This window comes from Coregonus lavaretus (genome assembly GCF_964263955.1).
Source record: "Coregonus lavaretus genome assembly, chromosome: 6".
Lineage (NCBI taxonomy): Eukaryota > Metazoa > Chordata > Actinopteri > Salmoniformes > Salmonidae > Coregonus > Coregonus lavaretus.
In genome coordinates, this window is record NC_139993.1 from 2,735,701 (window position 1) to 2,752,123 (window position 16,423).

Here is a 16,423-nt window from a genome sequence, read left to right on the forward strand (position 1 = left end):
GCGTTTATTGCTTGTGGTGCGTCACTGTGAGGTTTGGCTGGAGATAATGTGGTGGATTGGCGGTGTTGAATGAATGGGAGAATAATGGCGTCCGGTTCGGCCCCGTTCGTGTGGCTCTCTGCTGCATTTCCCAGCTAGCTCCAAGGCTACGCTATTGCTCATGATGTCGGCTACAGGCACTTTATCCTTTTTGGTGCACTGTCTCTTTCTTTCTCTTATGCCCTCTCTCGCTTTCTCTCTTTCTCTCTCTTTCTCTTCCTTTGCCACTGCCAACCCCTCCCCCATTCCCCCACTCCCTGTCACCCTGGCTTTCATAGGGAGAGAAAGGTGGCGTCTAGCTTTTGGCTACCTTCCCATATTCCCCATGTGAGCTGCCTGCTAGCAGCATCCTCATTATCAGCAGCAGCCTGATCTCCTGGTAGTTGTTTCCCAGGCAGGGCTAGCATCACTGTCGCCTCTATGATAGGAAGCTGAGCTGGTATAGATGTAGTGTGCATGTGCAGTGTGTGCGTGCTCTCATCTTTCAGTGCCAGGCATCAGCAGCAGAACCAAGCAATAGAAGCCCTTTTGTTTTTATTTCTGTCGCCGCTATTCTTTCAGCGAGCACCATAATACCCACTGCCCTCCTAATTGGGACCAGAATGGAAGCAGCTAAACATTACTGACAGTTGAACGCAAACAGAGACGGAAAATAATTGTCCCCTTTCTTTTCCTTTTCTTGTTGCCTTGGCTTTGGTATTGTACACGGGGTACAATACCAAAGCCACACACAAACGCACACACACATTTTTCCCCGAAGCAGGAAAACTTCTCACTAATCTATTGGAATGCTTACCAGAAATAAGGTTGTACGGAGTTAGCAAGGTTGAGTAGACCTAAGAGACGTGACACACACACACACACACACACACACACACACACACACACACATTGACTCACACGTACACACTACGCAGCCAGCCTCAATTTCTTGGCAGCATGTCAGCAGTTGCGATGCTTTGCAGCGAGCAGTAGCAGACATATTGAATCGGATGGAGGAGGATAGCGATGGCTGCCGCGTCTCTCCGCTCTGCGTAGCGCCTCACAGCATGGTGTTGTTGCAGCACCACCTCTCTTCAGGTATTTTTCCACTCTACCCCTGACCCCCTTCTTTACAGCTGCCATCAGCTCTTTTATCTCTCTCTCTCTCTCCCTCTTTCTCTCTCTACTCCGGGGTTTTTAGTTGTAGTATCCGTGACGGACGGTGACAAGAAAATAGAGCTGCACTGCACGCTTTTCTGTGTAGTATATCATTAATTTATCATGCAACCTATTTTTATTCCCCTTCAGAGAAAACGTGCAAGGCGAGACTGAGACAGAGAGGGGGAGCGAATAAATGAAAGGGAGAAATCAGAGGGCAGAGCGAGACGTACTTGCTGCAGGCAGCAGCCTCTGAGCTCTTGGCTGAGTTTCAGGTCTGCCTGATAAAATGGCGTTCCTTGCTGCTCGGCGGGCTTGCAGAAAGAGAGGGGGAGCGACGCTAGTGCGTTAGAACCGCTGGTGCTGTCGTCCTATTCTCTCGCTCTTCTTCCTCTCCTCACATATAAACAAACACCTAGCAGCCTTGCAGGTACATGGATTGATGTTGTGGGTGTTAGCGAAACAATGAGCTTTTGTATGTTAGGTTAGCGGTTAGCTAGCTCTCTGATTTGACTGAAAGGCAGGCAGGCGTACAGCACCAAAACAATGGTGTTGGAATGGTGCCAAACCTACCAAAGCAAAAGCCCCCCACACACACACACACACACACACACACACACACACACACACACACACACACGGCTCTCTGTTGGAACTTGACTCCTAAAATATGCACATCATGCAAAACCTCATTGGTTGTTGTGGGCGCTGGCCAATGACCTTAGATGTCGTTTACTGACTTTGACGTGTGTGTTCTCTAAGACCATGAGGAAGAGATGGTGGTTGTGGTTCAGTTGTGGGTTTAAATAGTCCTCGTAAGGAACAATGGAGAGTTATGATATCTGTTCCTAAGTGAACGAAGCAATAGAAAAGTTTTATTGCGTCCCAAATGGCACCCTATTCCCTTTTATAGTGCACTACTTTTGAACAGAGCATATAGGGTGCTTACGTAAGGATCCATGGTGTGCTTACATAAGGATCACTCAGCCTAATGCACTCTTTTGTTACATGGCTGGTCTGTCACTATGCATTGTGGGATGATGTGTCTTGGACGTGCAGCTCAGCTTGACCTTAGATGCCCCAGATGTTATTTCTATTTGTGCAGTTTGAAGGGGGGGGGGGGGCAGAACCGAACAGCCTGCAGAGAGAGAGACGGAACCGAACAGCCTGCAGAGAGAGAGACGGAACCGAACAGCCTGCAGTGAGAGAGACGGAACCGAACAGCCTGCAGAGAGAGAGACGGAACCGAACAGCCTGCAGAGAGAGAGACGGAACCGAACAGCCTGCAGTGAGAGCGACGGAACCGAACAGCCTGCAGTGAGAGCGACGGAACCGAACAGCCTGCAGTGAGAGCGACGGAACCGAACAGCCTGCAGTGAGAGCGACGGAACCGAACAGCCTGCAGTGAGAGCGACGGAACCGAACAGCCTGCAGTGAGAGCGACGGAACCGAACAGCCTGCAGTGAGAGCGACGGAACCGAACAGCCTGCAGTGAGAGCGACGGAACCGAACAGCCTGCAGTGAGAGCGACGGAACCGAACAGCCTGCAGTGAGAGCGACGGAACCGAACAGCCTGCAGTGAGAGCGACGGAACCGAACAGCCTGCGTTCACCATACAGCACGTGCACTTGTTTTTTTCTCCCACAAAATTTAGTAGGAGCGACTTTTAATGGGAAATCTTTTGCAACATTGTTAAAGTTAGGATTTTGAGATGGGAATTTTGTGGTACCTCTGTGGTTAGACTTTCTAGGAAGGGCTGTGTAGAGCTGATTGCAGACTAAGTTTGTGTGTGTGTGCATGCGTAGAGCTACTATATAGCCTAAAACGTGTGTGTGTGTGTGTCTGCCTTTCTACACACACACTGACACTGTGTGATAAGGCAGTCTGAGAAGAGGAGATAAGTATGTTGAGGAGAAAATTGCATTTGGAGGGACTCAGAGGCGTGTTGCGCAGTATCTTAAGCCTAGCCACATATCTGTCAGTCAGTGTGTGTCTCAAACGAAGCTAGTCTCCCTACTATTTGACAGGATTGTTTTGACCATAGCTTTATCTGTGATGGATCGACTCCAGGCAATTATGCAAATCACAGAACGATCTGATAGAATCCAATAGTGAGCTAATAGAAGGTAAGAATCTCTATTTGAAATGAGGTGATGCCCAAATACGGCCTACCGACTGTTTCACACAAACACATATTAATAAAAAATTCAGTGAAGCCTCTAAGGAAAGCCGGAGGCTATACGTTTTCTAAATGTCTAAGAGGACTTAGAAATTGAAAATGCTTTTGTGTCTGGCCCGCTCAGCCCAGTCAAAGCTATTCGCTGCTCTGGCACCCCAATGGTGGAACAAGCTCCCCCACAACGCCAGGACAGCGGAGTCACTGACCACCTTCCGGAGACACTTAAGGAATACCTGGAATACTATAACAGTAATCCTTCTACCCCCCCCCCCATAAAAAAAAAGGGGGAAAGGGTGGTTGTCCCACTGGCTATCCTAAGTTGAATGCACCAATTTGTAAGCCAATCTGGATAAGAGCGTCTGCTAAATGACTTAAATGTTAAAATGTTATAGATAATATAGCTAGCAATGGGATGCCATTCTTTTTGATATGACAATTGATTATTGGATTTGTGAATTACAAAAACATATGGATTCTAAGAATACAGCCTTCAACAATGAGCAGTTTCATATCATACAGTGGGGAAAAAAAGTATTTAGTCAGCCACCAATTGTGCAAGTTCTCCCACTTAAAAAGATGAGAGAGGCCTTCATCATAGGTCCACGTCAACTATGACAGACAAATTGAGGGGAAAAAATCCAGAAAATCACATTGTAGGATTTTTTATGAATTGATTTGCAAATTATGGTGGAAAATAAGTATTTGGTCACCTACAAACAAGCAAGATTTCTGGCTCTCACAGACCTGTAACTTCTTCTTTAAGAGGCTCCTCTGTCCTCCACTCGTTACCTGTATTTATGGCACCTGTTTGAACTTGTTATCAGTATAAAAGACACCTGTCCACAACCTCAAACAGTCACACTCCAAACTCCACTATGGCCAAGACCAAAGAGCTGTCAAAGGACACCAGAAACAAAATTGTAGACCTGCACCAGGCTGGGAAGACTGAATCTGCAATAGGTAAGCAGCTTGGTTTGAAGAAATCAACTGTGGGAGCAATTATTAGGAAATGGAAGACATACAAGACCACTGATAATCTCCCTCGATCTGGGGCTCCACGCAAGATCTCACCCCGTGGGGTCAAAATGATCACAAGAACGGTGAGCAAAAATCCCAGAACCACACGGGGGGACCTAGTGAATGACCTGCAGAGAGCTGGGACCAAAGTAACAAAGCCTACCATCAGTAACACACTACGCCGCCAGGTACTCAAATCCTGCAGTGCCAGATGTGTCCCCCTGCTTAAGCCAGTACATGTCCAGGCCTGTCTGAAGTTTGCTAGAGTGCATTTGGATGATCCAGAAGAGGATTGGGAGAATGTCATATGGTCAGATGAAACCAAAATAGAACTTTTTGGTAAAAACTCAACTCGTCGTGTTTGGAGGACAAAGAATGCTGAGTTGCATCCAAAGAACACCATACCTACTGTGAAGCATGGGGGTGGAAACATCATGCTTTGGGGCTGTTTTTCTGCAAAGGGACCAGGACGACTGATCCGTGTAAAGGAAAGAATTAATGGGGCCATGTATCGTGAGATTTTGAGTGAAAACCTCCTTCCATCAGCAAGGGCATTGAAGATGAAACGTGGCTGGGTCTTTCAGCATGACAATGATCCCAAACACACTGCCCGGGCAACGAAGGAGTGGCTTCGTAAGAAGCATTTCAAGGTCCTGGAGTGGCCTAGCCAGTCTCCAGATCTCAACCCCATAGAAAATCTTTGGAGGGAGTTGAAAGTCTGTGTTGCCCAGCGACAGCCCCAAAACATCACTGCTCTAGAGGAGATCTGCATGGAGGAATGGGCCAAAATACCAGCAACAGTGTGTGAAAACCTTGTGAAGACTTACAGAAAACGTTTGACCTGTGTCATTGCCAACAAAGGGTATATAACAAAGTATTGAGAAACTTTTGTTATTGACCAAATACTTATTTTCCACCATAATTTGCAAATAAATTCCTATAATTAAAAATCCTACAATGTGATTTTCTGGATTTCTTTTCCTCAATTTGTCTGTCATAGTTGACGTGTACCTATGATGAAAATTACAGGCCTCTCTCATCTTTTTAAGTGGGAGAACTTGCACAATTGGTGGCTGACTAAATACTTTTTTCCCCCACTGTATAAGCAGAGATGAGGTCTATCTCATTTCTATTCATTCTGAATTTACTCGATTGAAATGCAATTGGCCCCGACCCAGCTCTAAAGTAATGAAGGCGAGTGGGAACAGCAGTGTTCTCAGGCCCTCTCTGTAGATAAGACCAGTTTAGTGGTTGGCTTGGCTTTGCATGGTGGTTGGTGGATCAATACCTCCTCTCCTCTCTGCAGCAGCATTAATAAGGCCATTGATTAGCTGCCTCATTGATTCATTACAGCCTCATGGCATGAAATGGGCCTATTGTTCGTTTTTACCGGGACTGGTTTCTCTCATCGGAGTTAGAGTGTTGTGTGTGTCTGTAGGCTGAGGCGATGTTGTGCAGTGTGGGCTAGACCTATGTCTCATTTTACTCCCTCTTTTGGTATGAGGAAATATATTCATATTAGCATTTATGTTTGTGTTCTGAATATTATAAATTTTTATGCTGTGTTTCTGTATGATTCGTTTTGTCTTATTGTTTGATCCATTTGTGTGTGTGCGAGAAGGAGAGAAATATAGAATTGAAGAAAGCAGAGTATTAATGTGTGTACTCTGCGGTCTCCAGTGTCAGAGTGTAGCTGTGTCTGTAGCAGCCCAGACCTGGTAGTGCTTTGTGGGGACCTGCTGGAGCGTAGGGAATGATGAATGAGGAGCCATCTTGGTTTCATTCCAATAAATGAGCAGCGGTCCACTTGGGTTTCCCTTCACAGCCACAGCTAGGGGAGCCTACATGGAGACTGATGGGCCTCTCAGTTCAGGGGGAGAGAGGCGGGAGAGTAGGGAGGGAAGGGGGGAGAGGGAGAGCGCAGGTGGGAGGAAAGGGAGGGACCATTTCACCCACTCACATAGGGGGAGAGTAGGAAGGAAGGAGGGTTAGGGGGAGAGAAAGTAGGAGAGGGAGGGCTCTTATCGCTCACCCAGTCACTCCACATCTGACTGCACCAAAGCAGGAATATATGGATATGCCATAGCTAATAGGACATGGGGCAAAGTCTACTGTGCATTCTGATTATGGCAGGAATCTGACTGGTGAACAGACCAGCAATGTGACGACCTCTCACTGCTGCCAAGTCGGATGGTAACAGTTTAACCAAACAAGGAGATACATTACAATGACTTCCTCCAGGAGCTGAGGGAGTTTATTACAAGGTGTTTTCTGTCTCTCTCTCGTAAAAGAGAATGTTTTCTCCTGGTTAAATAAATATTTATCTATTTTTCTCCTCCAGACCTGCCATTCCAGAGTGGTCCTGGTGCCCAGTATGAGAATCCCCACTGGGGAGCCTTACCACCAGCCACCGACCGCAGCAGCAGCACCAGTAGTAGCTGGGATCAAGTGATCATCGACGGGAGCGACACCGAGGCCTGGCCCTCCATCAGTCGCAGCAGCGACAGCCGACCAGCGAATCCTCCAGAATGTGCCACAGCCGCTGACTGTACAAACCCAGAGACCAGCAGCAACATGAGCATGGCCGCGGGGGCTACTAGCCAGCAGGCCCACTACCCCTCCTCTCTCAAAGCTAACGGCGCTAACGTAGCTAGCATGATGCAGCCTGGCGGTGGCCTGGGAGTTGGCGCCATCGGCAGCAGGGGCTGGGGCTCTGGACCCGGCCCCAACACCATGGGCCCAACTGAGGGAGCCAAACCTGACGGCCTAGGGCCCAACATAGGCCGGAGTGGAGGAGCACCGGGCTGGAACTCCCAGCCTAGCTTTAGCCTGAACCTGAACCCCAACGCCAACCCCTCGGCCTGGCCCGTGCTGGGGCAAGAGGGTGCTGGAGGCGGCCCCAACCCCTCCTCACTACCTCCCAACGGCAGCCTGGGCAACGGGAGCCTGGGAGGGGACGAGAACAGCAGCAGTACCTGGGAAGGCATGATGAGCCCTGACGCCCCGTCCTCCAATACGAATGTGTCTTTCAGCAGCATGGAACACCCGAACCTTAACACTGACAGACAAAACAGCCACCACACTAAGCAGCCCCTCAGCCCCATCCACGGGCTGCCCGGCTGGGGAGGCCAGTCCCCTACCGAGTCCTCCCAGCTCAACGGAGATGCAGGGAGCTCCGTCTGGGGCAACGGAGACACCAAGACATCCGCTGACTCCTCCAAGAACTCAGGCTGGGACTCGGCACCCTCCGGAGGCACGTCCGGCTGGGGCTGCTCTGGCAGCGGAGGCGGCGGGAGTGGAGGTGGAGAAGGAGGCTGGGGAGGAGACTGGGGGAAGCCATCCAGCGGTGGAGGAGAGGCCAAAGGAGGCTGGGATTCCTCAGATGGCCCAGCCCAGGACCAGCAGGTGAGCTCCTGGGGCCAGCCAACCCCGGCCCCGGCTAGTGAGGGTAGCGGGAGCGGCGGCAGTGAGGGGCGCTCCCACCGCAGGGAGAGGACTGGCAGCGAGGACGGAGGCCCCCCTCCCCTGCCCCGGCAGGACCTGGATCCCCGCGTGCTCTGCAACACAGGCTGGGGCCAGACACCCGTCCGCCAGCACACCTCCTGGGAGATGGAGGAGCAGCGCGCCGCCAACGAGAGGAAGACCAGCGAGATGAAGGGAGGCGGTGGAGGGGACACCTGGAGGGGCTCCAACAGCCCCTCTTCCGGATCCCAACCGGACCCCCGCAACGGGGGAGCCAACCCCAACCTGGGACCATCTCAGAGGCCAGGCTCAGGGGGCTCTGGAGGCAAGAGCGATGGCCCATCAGGCTGGGGAGGCCCTCCATCCTCAGGCTGGGGGGAGCAGCCTGTCAACAAGGCCCCCAATGGTTCCGTCGGTGGCTGGGGGGAGCCCATGGCCCACGGCCCCAACACCACAAACAATGGCCCCAAGAGTGGAGGTCAATCCTGGGGTGTCCCTGAGGAGAAGTCCTCCCCTACCTGGGACGACGGGCCAGCCAAGACCCAGCAGAACCAGTCCCAGAGCTGGGGAGAGGGGCCAAAGTCCTCCTGCCACGGCTGGGGCTCCGGCCACGGAAGTGGCAGCCATGGCTCCAATGGGTCCAACGGCTCCAATGGAGGAGAATGGAGAGAACCGGACGAGGTGAAGAAGAATGGATCCTCCAGCAGCATGTGGGAAGGAGAAGGAGGAAATGGACGAGGAGGAGGAGGATGGAAGGACAGCCCCAGAGGAGGTGGAGGAAATGGGGGCGGCTGGGCGTCGAAGCCTGCCCCTGCTGTTGGAGGTGGTGGCTGGGGGGAGACCCAGCACCCCAATGGCCCAGCACCAGGATGGGGCTCCAAGCCCCAGGAAAGCCCCAACGGCCCAGCACCAGGATGGGGCTCCAAACCCCAGGAAAGCCCCAACGGCCCAGCACCAGGATGGGGCTCCAAACCCCAGGAAAGCCCCAACGGCCCAGCACCAGGATGGGGCTCCAAACCCCAGGAAAGCCCCAACGGCCCAGCACCAGGATGGGGCTCCAAACCCCAGGAAAGCCCCAACGGCCCAGCACCTGGATGGGGATCCAAACCCCAGGAAAGCCCCAACGGCCCAGCACCAGGATGGGGCTCCAAGCCCATGGAAAGCCCCAATGGTCCATCCCCAGGATGGGGCTCCAAGCCTCAAGAAAGCCCCAACGGCAACAGTGTTGGAGGTGGACCAGGAGGAGGCAGCATGGGGTCCTGGGGCGGCCCTGCATCGGTGAGGCAGAGTTCCAACCCCGGCTGGGGCCCGGGGAGCTCCGGAGCCAAACCCGACCCAGCGATGGAGCCCACCGGCTGGGAGGAACCCTCTCCTCCCTCCATCCGCCGCAAGATGGAGATAGATGACGGCACGTCCACCTGGGGAGACCCCAGCGCTTACAACAAGACCGTGAACATGTGGGACCGGAACAACCCCACTGGCGGTAACGGTAACCAAGGCAACAACCCCACCCAGCCGCCGACCAGTAAGAGCAACGGAGGCATGGCCGTCAACAACAGCAACAACAACCACTCCTCCGTCCCCCCTAGCAACAACAATCACCATCACCACCACGGACAGCCCCCGCCACACAGCCAGCACCATGGCAACAACAATGGATCTCCCAACACCGCCGCCCCGCACCACGGTGGAGGACCCCAGGGCAGACCACCAATGGCCAACCCAGGTAAGAAGCTGACCCCACTCACTGTCTGAAATGTCTATTAAACTGGGTATTATGCACCGCTGTAATGTTTAGTGGTAAAGCCCTGTGATTAACCTATACTGGAAAGACTTCAAATGAGACATTCTATTAATATTTAGGTATTACACATTCCCCAAAGTAGAATTTAGTGTTATCCCATAAGATATAATCTTATGTCAAAGGAAATATCGAATGTTCAAGTATATATTTTGCCATTGAATATTAGTGCTGAGCAATTAACCAAAACGTTTGTTATTTTTCGTTTTTTAAACAACTAATTGAGCGACCTGGTTCAATTATTTAAATTCCATTTTGTTTGGGGGTTTTCTGTGATCTCAATGCACACATTGCACAGTTTCTCTAGAGATGAAACAGATTAAGCCCGAACTGTGTGATCGAGAGGGATAGAGAACAGAGGGATAGAGAACAGTTGCTTTCATCAGTCATAAAAGTATGCCTTATTTACTTTGAAGAACTACAAAATAGTGATTTTGTCAGACCGCATAGGCAGCAGCTCTATAGAGTCATCAAATAAAACAAATGTAATATACACAACTTAAATATTTTAGTAAAGTAATGTGAATAAATGATGGTTAATAAGTATTAAGCAGTAATGGGCAGTCACTACCATCATGGGACTTTTACTAATTGTTTTATTCTGTTACAGCATTCAACCCACATAATGCATAGTGCATTTAATGTTTTTTTATAATCGAAACCGAACCTACCTCAAAAAGCATTAATCGCTCAGCATTACTGAACATGCACAATGCCAGGGCTTTTCAAGGCAGCCCACTGCATAGACAAAGCTTCAGTGAAAGCAGACTGTGGCAGGAAGGCACTGCTTTCACTAAAAGGTTATGGATGAGTGAGATCAGTGCCCCCTGCTGTTTATCTCTATGTACAACCCCAGTAACCAGAGACTGATCAGCCAGGCTTGGCACACACTGCTCTAGTCACAGTGCTCCTCAGTGGACTCAGCCAGCTCAGACAAGAGGATCTGGGAGCTTGGCCAGGAGTTAAACAGTCATGGCTGCCGTCCTCCACCCATCTCCCTCCTTCCCTGCCTCTCTCCCTCCTTCCCTGCCTCTCTCCCTCCTTCCCTGCCCCTCTCTCTCCTTCCCTGCCCCTCTCTCTCCTTCCCTGCCTCTCTCCCTCCTTCCCTGCCTCTCTCCCTGCCTCTCTCTCTCCTTCCCTGCCTCTCTCTCTCCTTCCCTGCCTCTCTCTCTCCTTCCCTGCCTCTCTCTCTCCTTCCCTCCTTCCTGGCCAAACTCTTCTGTCGGAGCCTGAAAGCCCTCTGACTATATATAGCAGCATCATGGCACTGCGTCAACCTATGCTTACGTCCAAAATGGCACCCTATTCCCTATATAGAGCCCTATGGGCCTTGGTCAAAAGTAGTACACATATAGAGAATAGGGTGCCATTTGGGACAGCGCTGTATTGCCTCTGATTAACATGTTACAACTTGGCTCACTGTTTTACAAGGAGGAAAAGCCTGAGGATTGGAGAATAGAATGGGGTGTAGCGCAAGTAAATGAATGGAAGCTAGCACACGCTGTTCCTCAGTAGTTTTATGGTTACATTTTCATCAATAAAGGAACCAGTTAGTTGGCAGTAAAACTAGACTGCCAGACTGCAATTGCTAACAATATGTCCGATCACTGTTTGCTGGTCTTGTAAGTGAATATACTTGCAATAAAGTGATGCACACATGACTTTAAAGCATACATTATCAATATGACCTACCCTCTCCTCTCCCAGGCTGGGGGGAGCTGCCCAGTGTCCAGCAGCCCAAGCCAGAGCCGGCGTGGGGGGAGCCCGCTGGCCCCTCTCCTGCAGTGGACAACGGCACCTCTGCCTGGGGTAAACCCCCTGGTGTTCCTGGAGGCTGGGGCGATGGGGGGCACGGGGGGCACGAGCCCAATGGACCCTACAGGAGGGGCAACAACGGACCCTCTGGACCTGCACCCTGCAAGCCAGGTTAGGACCACACCCTGTTGGTATACAAACATAGTCAATACACACTCACTTACTCATCTTATCAGTAAACTACAGAAATACAAAAACAAATACTCAATTGTGTTTTTAAGCACCTGAATGTTTCTGTTAAAGCTTTGCTTTTCTAGTTGAGTCTTGAAGAACATGGTGTCACTAGAGGTTTCCCTTGTGCTAATTATGCTATTGCATGCTTCGATCAATTTGGTAATTGTTGGGTTTTTGTGCCTTTTTTAAATGATTTTTATACAAGGAAGTCAAACAAGAAATGGATGTACTTGTGTGACAATACTGACACCAAGTGGTTGCATTGCCAATTGCACGCAAGGGGGTTGCCCTTGATTTTTGCAAGCAGTCAAAACTCAAATCAAAGTTTATTGGTCATGTGCACATGGTACAGTGAAATGCTTGCTTGTCAACGTGTTATGGTTACACTCAAAAGACTGCAGTATATTGATATAGCAGAGACACAAATACTAAGGTTAGCTTGAGACTACAGTCAGATTTCAGTGAACAAGCTATATTACAAGAAGGCACTTTCTAAATTGTTTTTACTTGGTGATCATCTACGTGATATTCACATTTGCATTGCACTGCTCCTCTTCAAGCCCCCAAATCTATGCAAGATGGCTGGGGAGGCGGGAGAGAGGAGGAGATGGGCATGTCTTCTGGCCAATGGGATGCTGACGCTGGCGACATGTGGAACAGCCCTGCCTCCCAGGAGAGCAGCTCTTCCTGTAACTCGTGGGGCCATCCGCTCAAGAAGGGCCCACCCAAGGGCAAGATGGGCAACCAGCCAGATGAAGCCTGGATCATGAACCGTCTCATCAAGCAGCTCACTGACATGGGCTTCCCGGTATGAATTTGATTAATTTTGCAATGTCAGAATCAGACCTGGGTTCAATTACTATTTGATATTTTACAATTACTTTTGCTCCAGCCTCCTGGAGTGCCAGATGGACAGGGTTTGCGGTTTTGGGACCGTTCTTTTGTCCATTAATCCAGGCAATTTCAGTCAAGCACAGACAAAGTATTTGAAATGATTTCAAATTGTGTTTGAACCCAGGTCTGATCAGAATCCATGTATTTAAATGTATGTATCAAGCATGTAGTCAGTGTGTTGTGTAGTTGAGGTTGTCACTGACTCATGTTGTCGTTGTGTTACAGAGGGATCCTGCCGAGGAGGCTCTGAAGAGCAACAACATGAACCTAGACCAGGCCATGAGTAGGTTTCTCCCTGAGTGTGTGTCTGACTGTGTGCGCGCACATCTACGTGTGTTTCTGCTTGTTGCTGTGTATGTGTATTCCATATTTGTCTGACCGTTGTCTCTCTCTACCAAGGCGCTCTGTTGGAGAAGAAGACCGAACTGGACAAGCGGGGCATGGGCATGTCGGACTACAACAACGGGATGAACAAGCCGTTGGGTTGCCGTCCCCAGGCCTTCTCCAAAGACCCCTCCTCGGACCGCAGCCCATTCCTAGACAAGGTACTATATGACTGCCGCTAGTATTGTATCAGAAATCAACAGCAGTTATGTCCAGTAGAAACACAACTAGTATAATGCATTTCCGTTGATGAAGGATTAAACGACAAACACACGTGCCAATGAAAAATGAATGGTGTAAATAGAGGTCTTGTTAGAGTTTTTCAGTCCCACTTTATCTTATTACCCATGTTGGGATTATGAGAAGTTTACAGAATCCTTTGTAAAACGTGCCATACAAAATAAGTGATTGATTAACTTAAATGATTTACTGATTGACTGAAACTGACTGACTGTTCTTCTCTCCCTCCTCCCTGGTTCCAGGATGGTGGTCTGTCAGACGACGCCCCCCCCTCACCGTTTATGCCTTCTCCTGTCAGCCTGAAGCTCCCCCTGGTTAACAACCTGCAGCCTGGGCAGGGCCTGGGCTCCCCGGGGCTCAACATGCAAAACTTGAACAACAGACAGGTACGGGGGTTAAACGCATGTGCTGCACGTGTAGCGGACATGAGTCAGGCTCACAGTCTCGTAATGAGGTAGCCCTTCCCGGCCCAAAAGCAAGTGTCCTATTATGGCTACCGGTTAAGACGTTGGTTCAGGTCCGTCCTGTGACACATACACACAAATAGGTATACAGTAACAACCACAAACACATTTACTGTACGTAGGTATACAGTAGCACCCACAAACACACATGTACATTATGACAATCTCTCTCACACACACACTTCAGGAACCCATTGCCAGGAACTGGAGAATAGCCTCAATATGCGACACTAAAGAGAAAACACTTTGAACGAAGTTGAGAATACCATTCAGCTCGCCACCACTGTCTCAAGTGTTGTTGCGTCCATAACCTTGCCTGGAGTGCCCATTGAAATGGGATAGTTTTTGTGTTGTCAACGTTACAGAGAGGAGCTACCATAGAAATAAGAGTCCTTTATAGAAAATAAGAGTCCTTGAAAGCCCAACAAAGCACTGTAACTCTGTCATAAGTGTTGAATTGAATAACTTCTTTCCTGACACTGAACATAATTCTCAGTACCTGTGGCCCATTTTCCTTTATTGGCATATTGCTGGAGGCATTTAAAGAGCACTATCATTTAATCACAATCACCATTTAATCCAACTGAAGGCACTCCAAATGTGCCAGTTTCTCTAGTATTGGTCAGTGGTTCAGGAAGGTAGACCTTAAGTTTTCAACTATTTTCTTTCAAATGGACCCTGGATGATTTGGTAAATGGTGGAGAAGTAAGCTGATCGTTACAGTAGTATCTTGTCTTTATTTGTGGGCCAATACCTGAGTTGTATTGTGAGGGACATCCTATTCATCGGCAGTCTGTGTAGGGAATGAGTGATTTCCATGTCAACTCTTATTGACATTCTGTCATTTCCTCTCCTGTGTGTGTGTGTGTGTGTGTGTGTGTGTGTCTAGATGCAGAGTGGAATGTTTGGCAGTAGCGGAGCAGCACTATCCCGGGCCATGCAGCAGCCTCCTCCTCAGCCGTCAGTGCCGCCTCTCGGCTCCTCCCAGCCTAGTCTACGCGCTCAAGTGCCTCAGTTTCTCACCCCTCAGGTACACACACACACACACACACACACACACACACACACACACACACTATACCTCAGCGAAGTTTCTCTCCGTTCACACACACCACCTTGTTTTCTTTCCCCCAGCCTCAGGCTCTCCTCATGACTCCTTTACTCTGCTGTTTGAAGATACTTTGAGGTGTTCTGACAAACCTCTCACCTCCTCTCTCTGTCTCCTTGTCCTCCCCTCCAGGTTCAAGCACAGCTCTTGCAGTTTGCCGCAAAAAACATTGGTCTGAACCCTGCACTTTTAACCTCACCAATAAACCCTCAACAAATGACCCTGTTGTACCAACTTCAGCAACTGCAAATGGTGAGTCAAAGGCAAAGGCCCTTGTCTGCATTAGAAACCAGACAGGATGGGCCTGTCTGCATTAGAAACAGGGTTCGTACTAACCGAACCAGACAGGATGGGCCTGTCTGCATTAGAAACAGGGTTTGTACTAACCAAACCAGACAGGATGGGCCTGTCTGCATTAGAAACAGGGTTTGTACTAACCGAACCAGACAGGATGGGCCTGTCTGCATTAGAAACAGGGTTTGTACTAACCGAACCAGACAGGATGGGCCTGTCTGCATTAGAAACAGGGTTTGTACTAACCGAACCAGACAGGATGGGCCTGTCTGCATTAGAAACAGGGTTTGTACTAACCAAACCAGACAGGATGGGCCTGTCTGCATTAGAAACAGGGTTTGTAATAGCTGAACCAGACAGGATGGGCTATTCTTATTGTATTTTTTATGGACACTCTCAGGGTACCCCACAGTCTTTTGGATAAGGTGATGACCCTTTCTCTCTCTCTTTCTTTTCATCTTTCTTTCTCTCTCTTTTTTCTTTCTCTCTCTTTGCCTCTCTCTCTGTTTCTAGGCGTACCAGCGTTTACAAATCCAACAGCAAATGATGCAAGCTCAGCGCAACGTATCCGGCCCCATCAGACAACAGGAGCAGCAAGTAAGAGGCCCCTGTTTCAACCCCTATACATTCTCATCACTATGTGTGACCCTCTGGGTCGTTCCATTTGATTTTAATCACTTTTTGACCCCACCCCTTTTGATTTTGAATAAAACTTTCCATACGTACAGTTGAAGTCGGAAGTTTACATACACTTAGGTTGGAGTCATTAAAACTCGTTTTTCAACCACTCCACAAATTTCTTGTTAACAAACTATTGTTTTGGGAAGTCGGTTAGGACATCTACTGTGTGCATGACACAAGTAATTTTTCCAACAATTGTTTACAGACAGATTATTTCACTTATAATTCACTGTATCACAATTCCAGTGAGTCTGAAGTTTACATACACTAAGTTGACTGTGCCTTTAAACAGCTTGGAAAATTCTAGAAAATGATGTCATGGCTTTAGAAGCTTCTGATAGGCTAATTGACAAAATTTGAGTCAATTGGAGGTGTACCTGTGGATGTATTTCAAGGCCTACATTCAAACTCAGTGCCTCTTTGCTTGTCATCATGGGAAAATCAAAAGAAATCAGCCAAGACCTCAGAAAAAAATGTGTAGACCTCCACAAGTCTGGTTCATCCTTGAGAGCAATTTCCAAACGCCTGAAGGTACCACGTTCATCTGTACAAACAATAGTACGCAAGTATAAACACCATGGGACCACGTAGCCGTCATACCGCTCAGGAAGGAGACACGTTCTGTCTCCTAGAGATGAACGTACTTTGGTGCGAAAAGTGCAAATCAATCCCAGAACAACAGCAAAGGACCTTGTGAAGATGCTGGAGGAAACGGGTACAAAAGTATCTGT

General features: G+C 49.1%; 1 protein-coding gene across 1 annotated transcript in view; it reads left to right on the forward strand.

Annotated features, from left to right (window-relative positions):
* Nucleotides 1-16,423, forward strand: part of LOC311130252 (trinucleotide repeat-containing gene 6C protein-like) — a 60,999-nt gene that overhangs the window by 27,210 nt on the left and 17,366 nt on the right. The window contains exons 5-13 of the mRNA XM_084162956.1: nt 6,717-9,563; nt 11,346-11,564; nt 12,188-12,435; nt 12,747-12,804; nt 12,921-13,066; nt 13,388-13,531; nt 14,499-14,639; nt 14,850-14,969; nt 15,525-15,608. Coding sequence (XP_084019082.1) covers nt 6,717-9,563; nt 11,346-11,564; nt 12,188-12,435; nt 12,747-12,804; nt 12,921-13,066; nt 13,388-13,531; nt 14,499-14,639; nt 14,850-14,969; nt 15,525-15,608 — 4,007 coding nt within the window. The remainder of the gene's footprint in view (nt 1-6,716; nt 9,564-11,345; nt 11,565-12,187; nt 12,436-12,746; nt 12,805-12,920; nt 13,067-13,387; nt 13,532-14,498; nt 14,640-14,849; nt 14,970-15,524; nt 15,609-16,423) is intronic.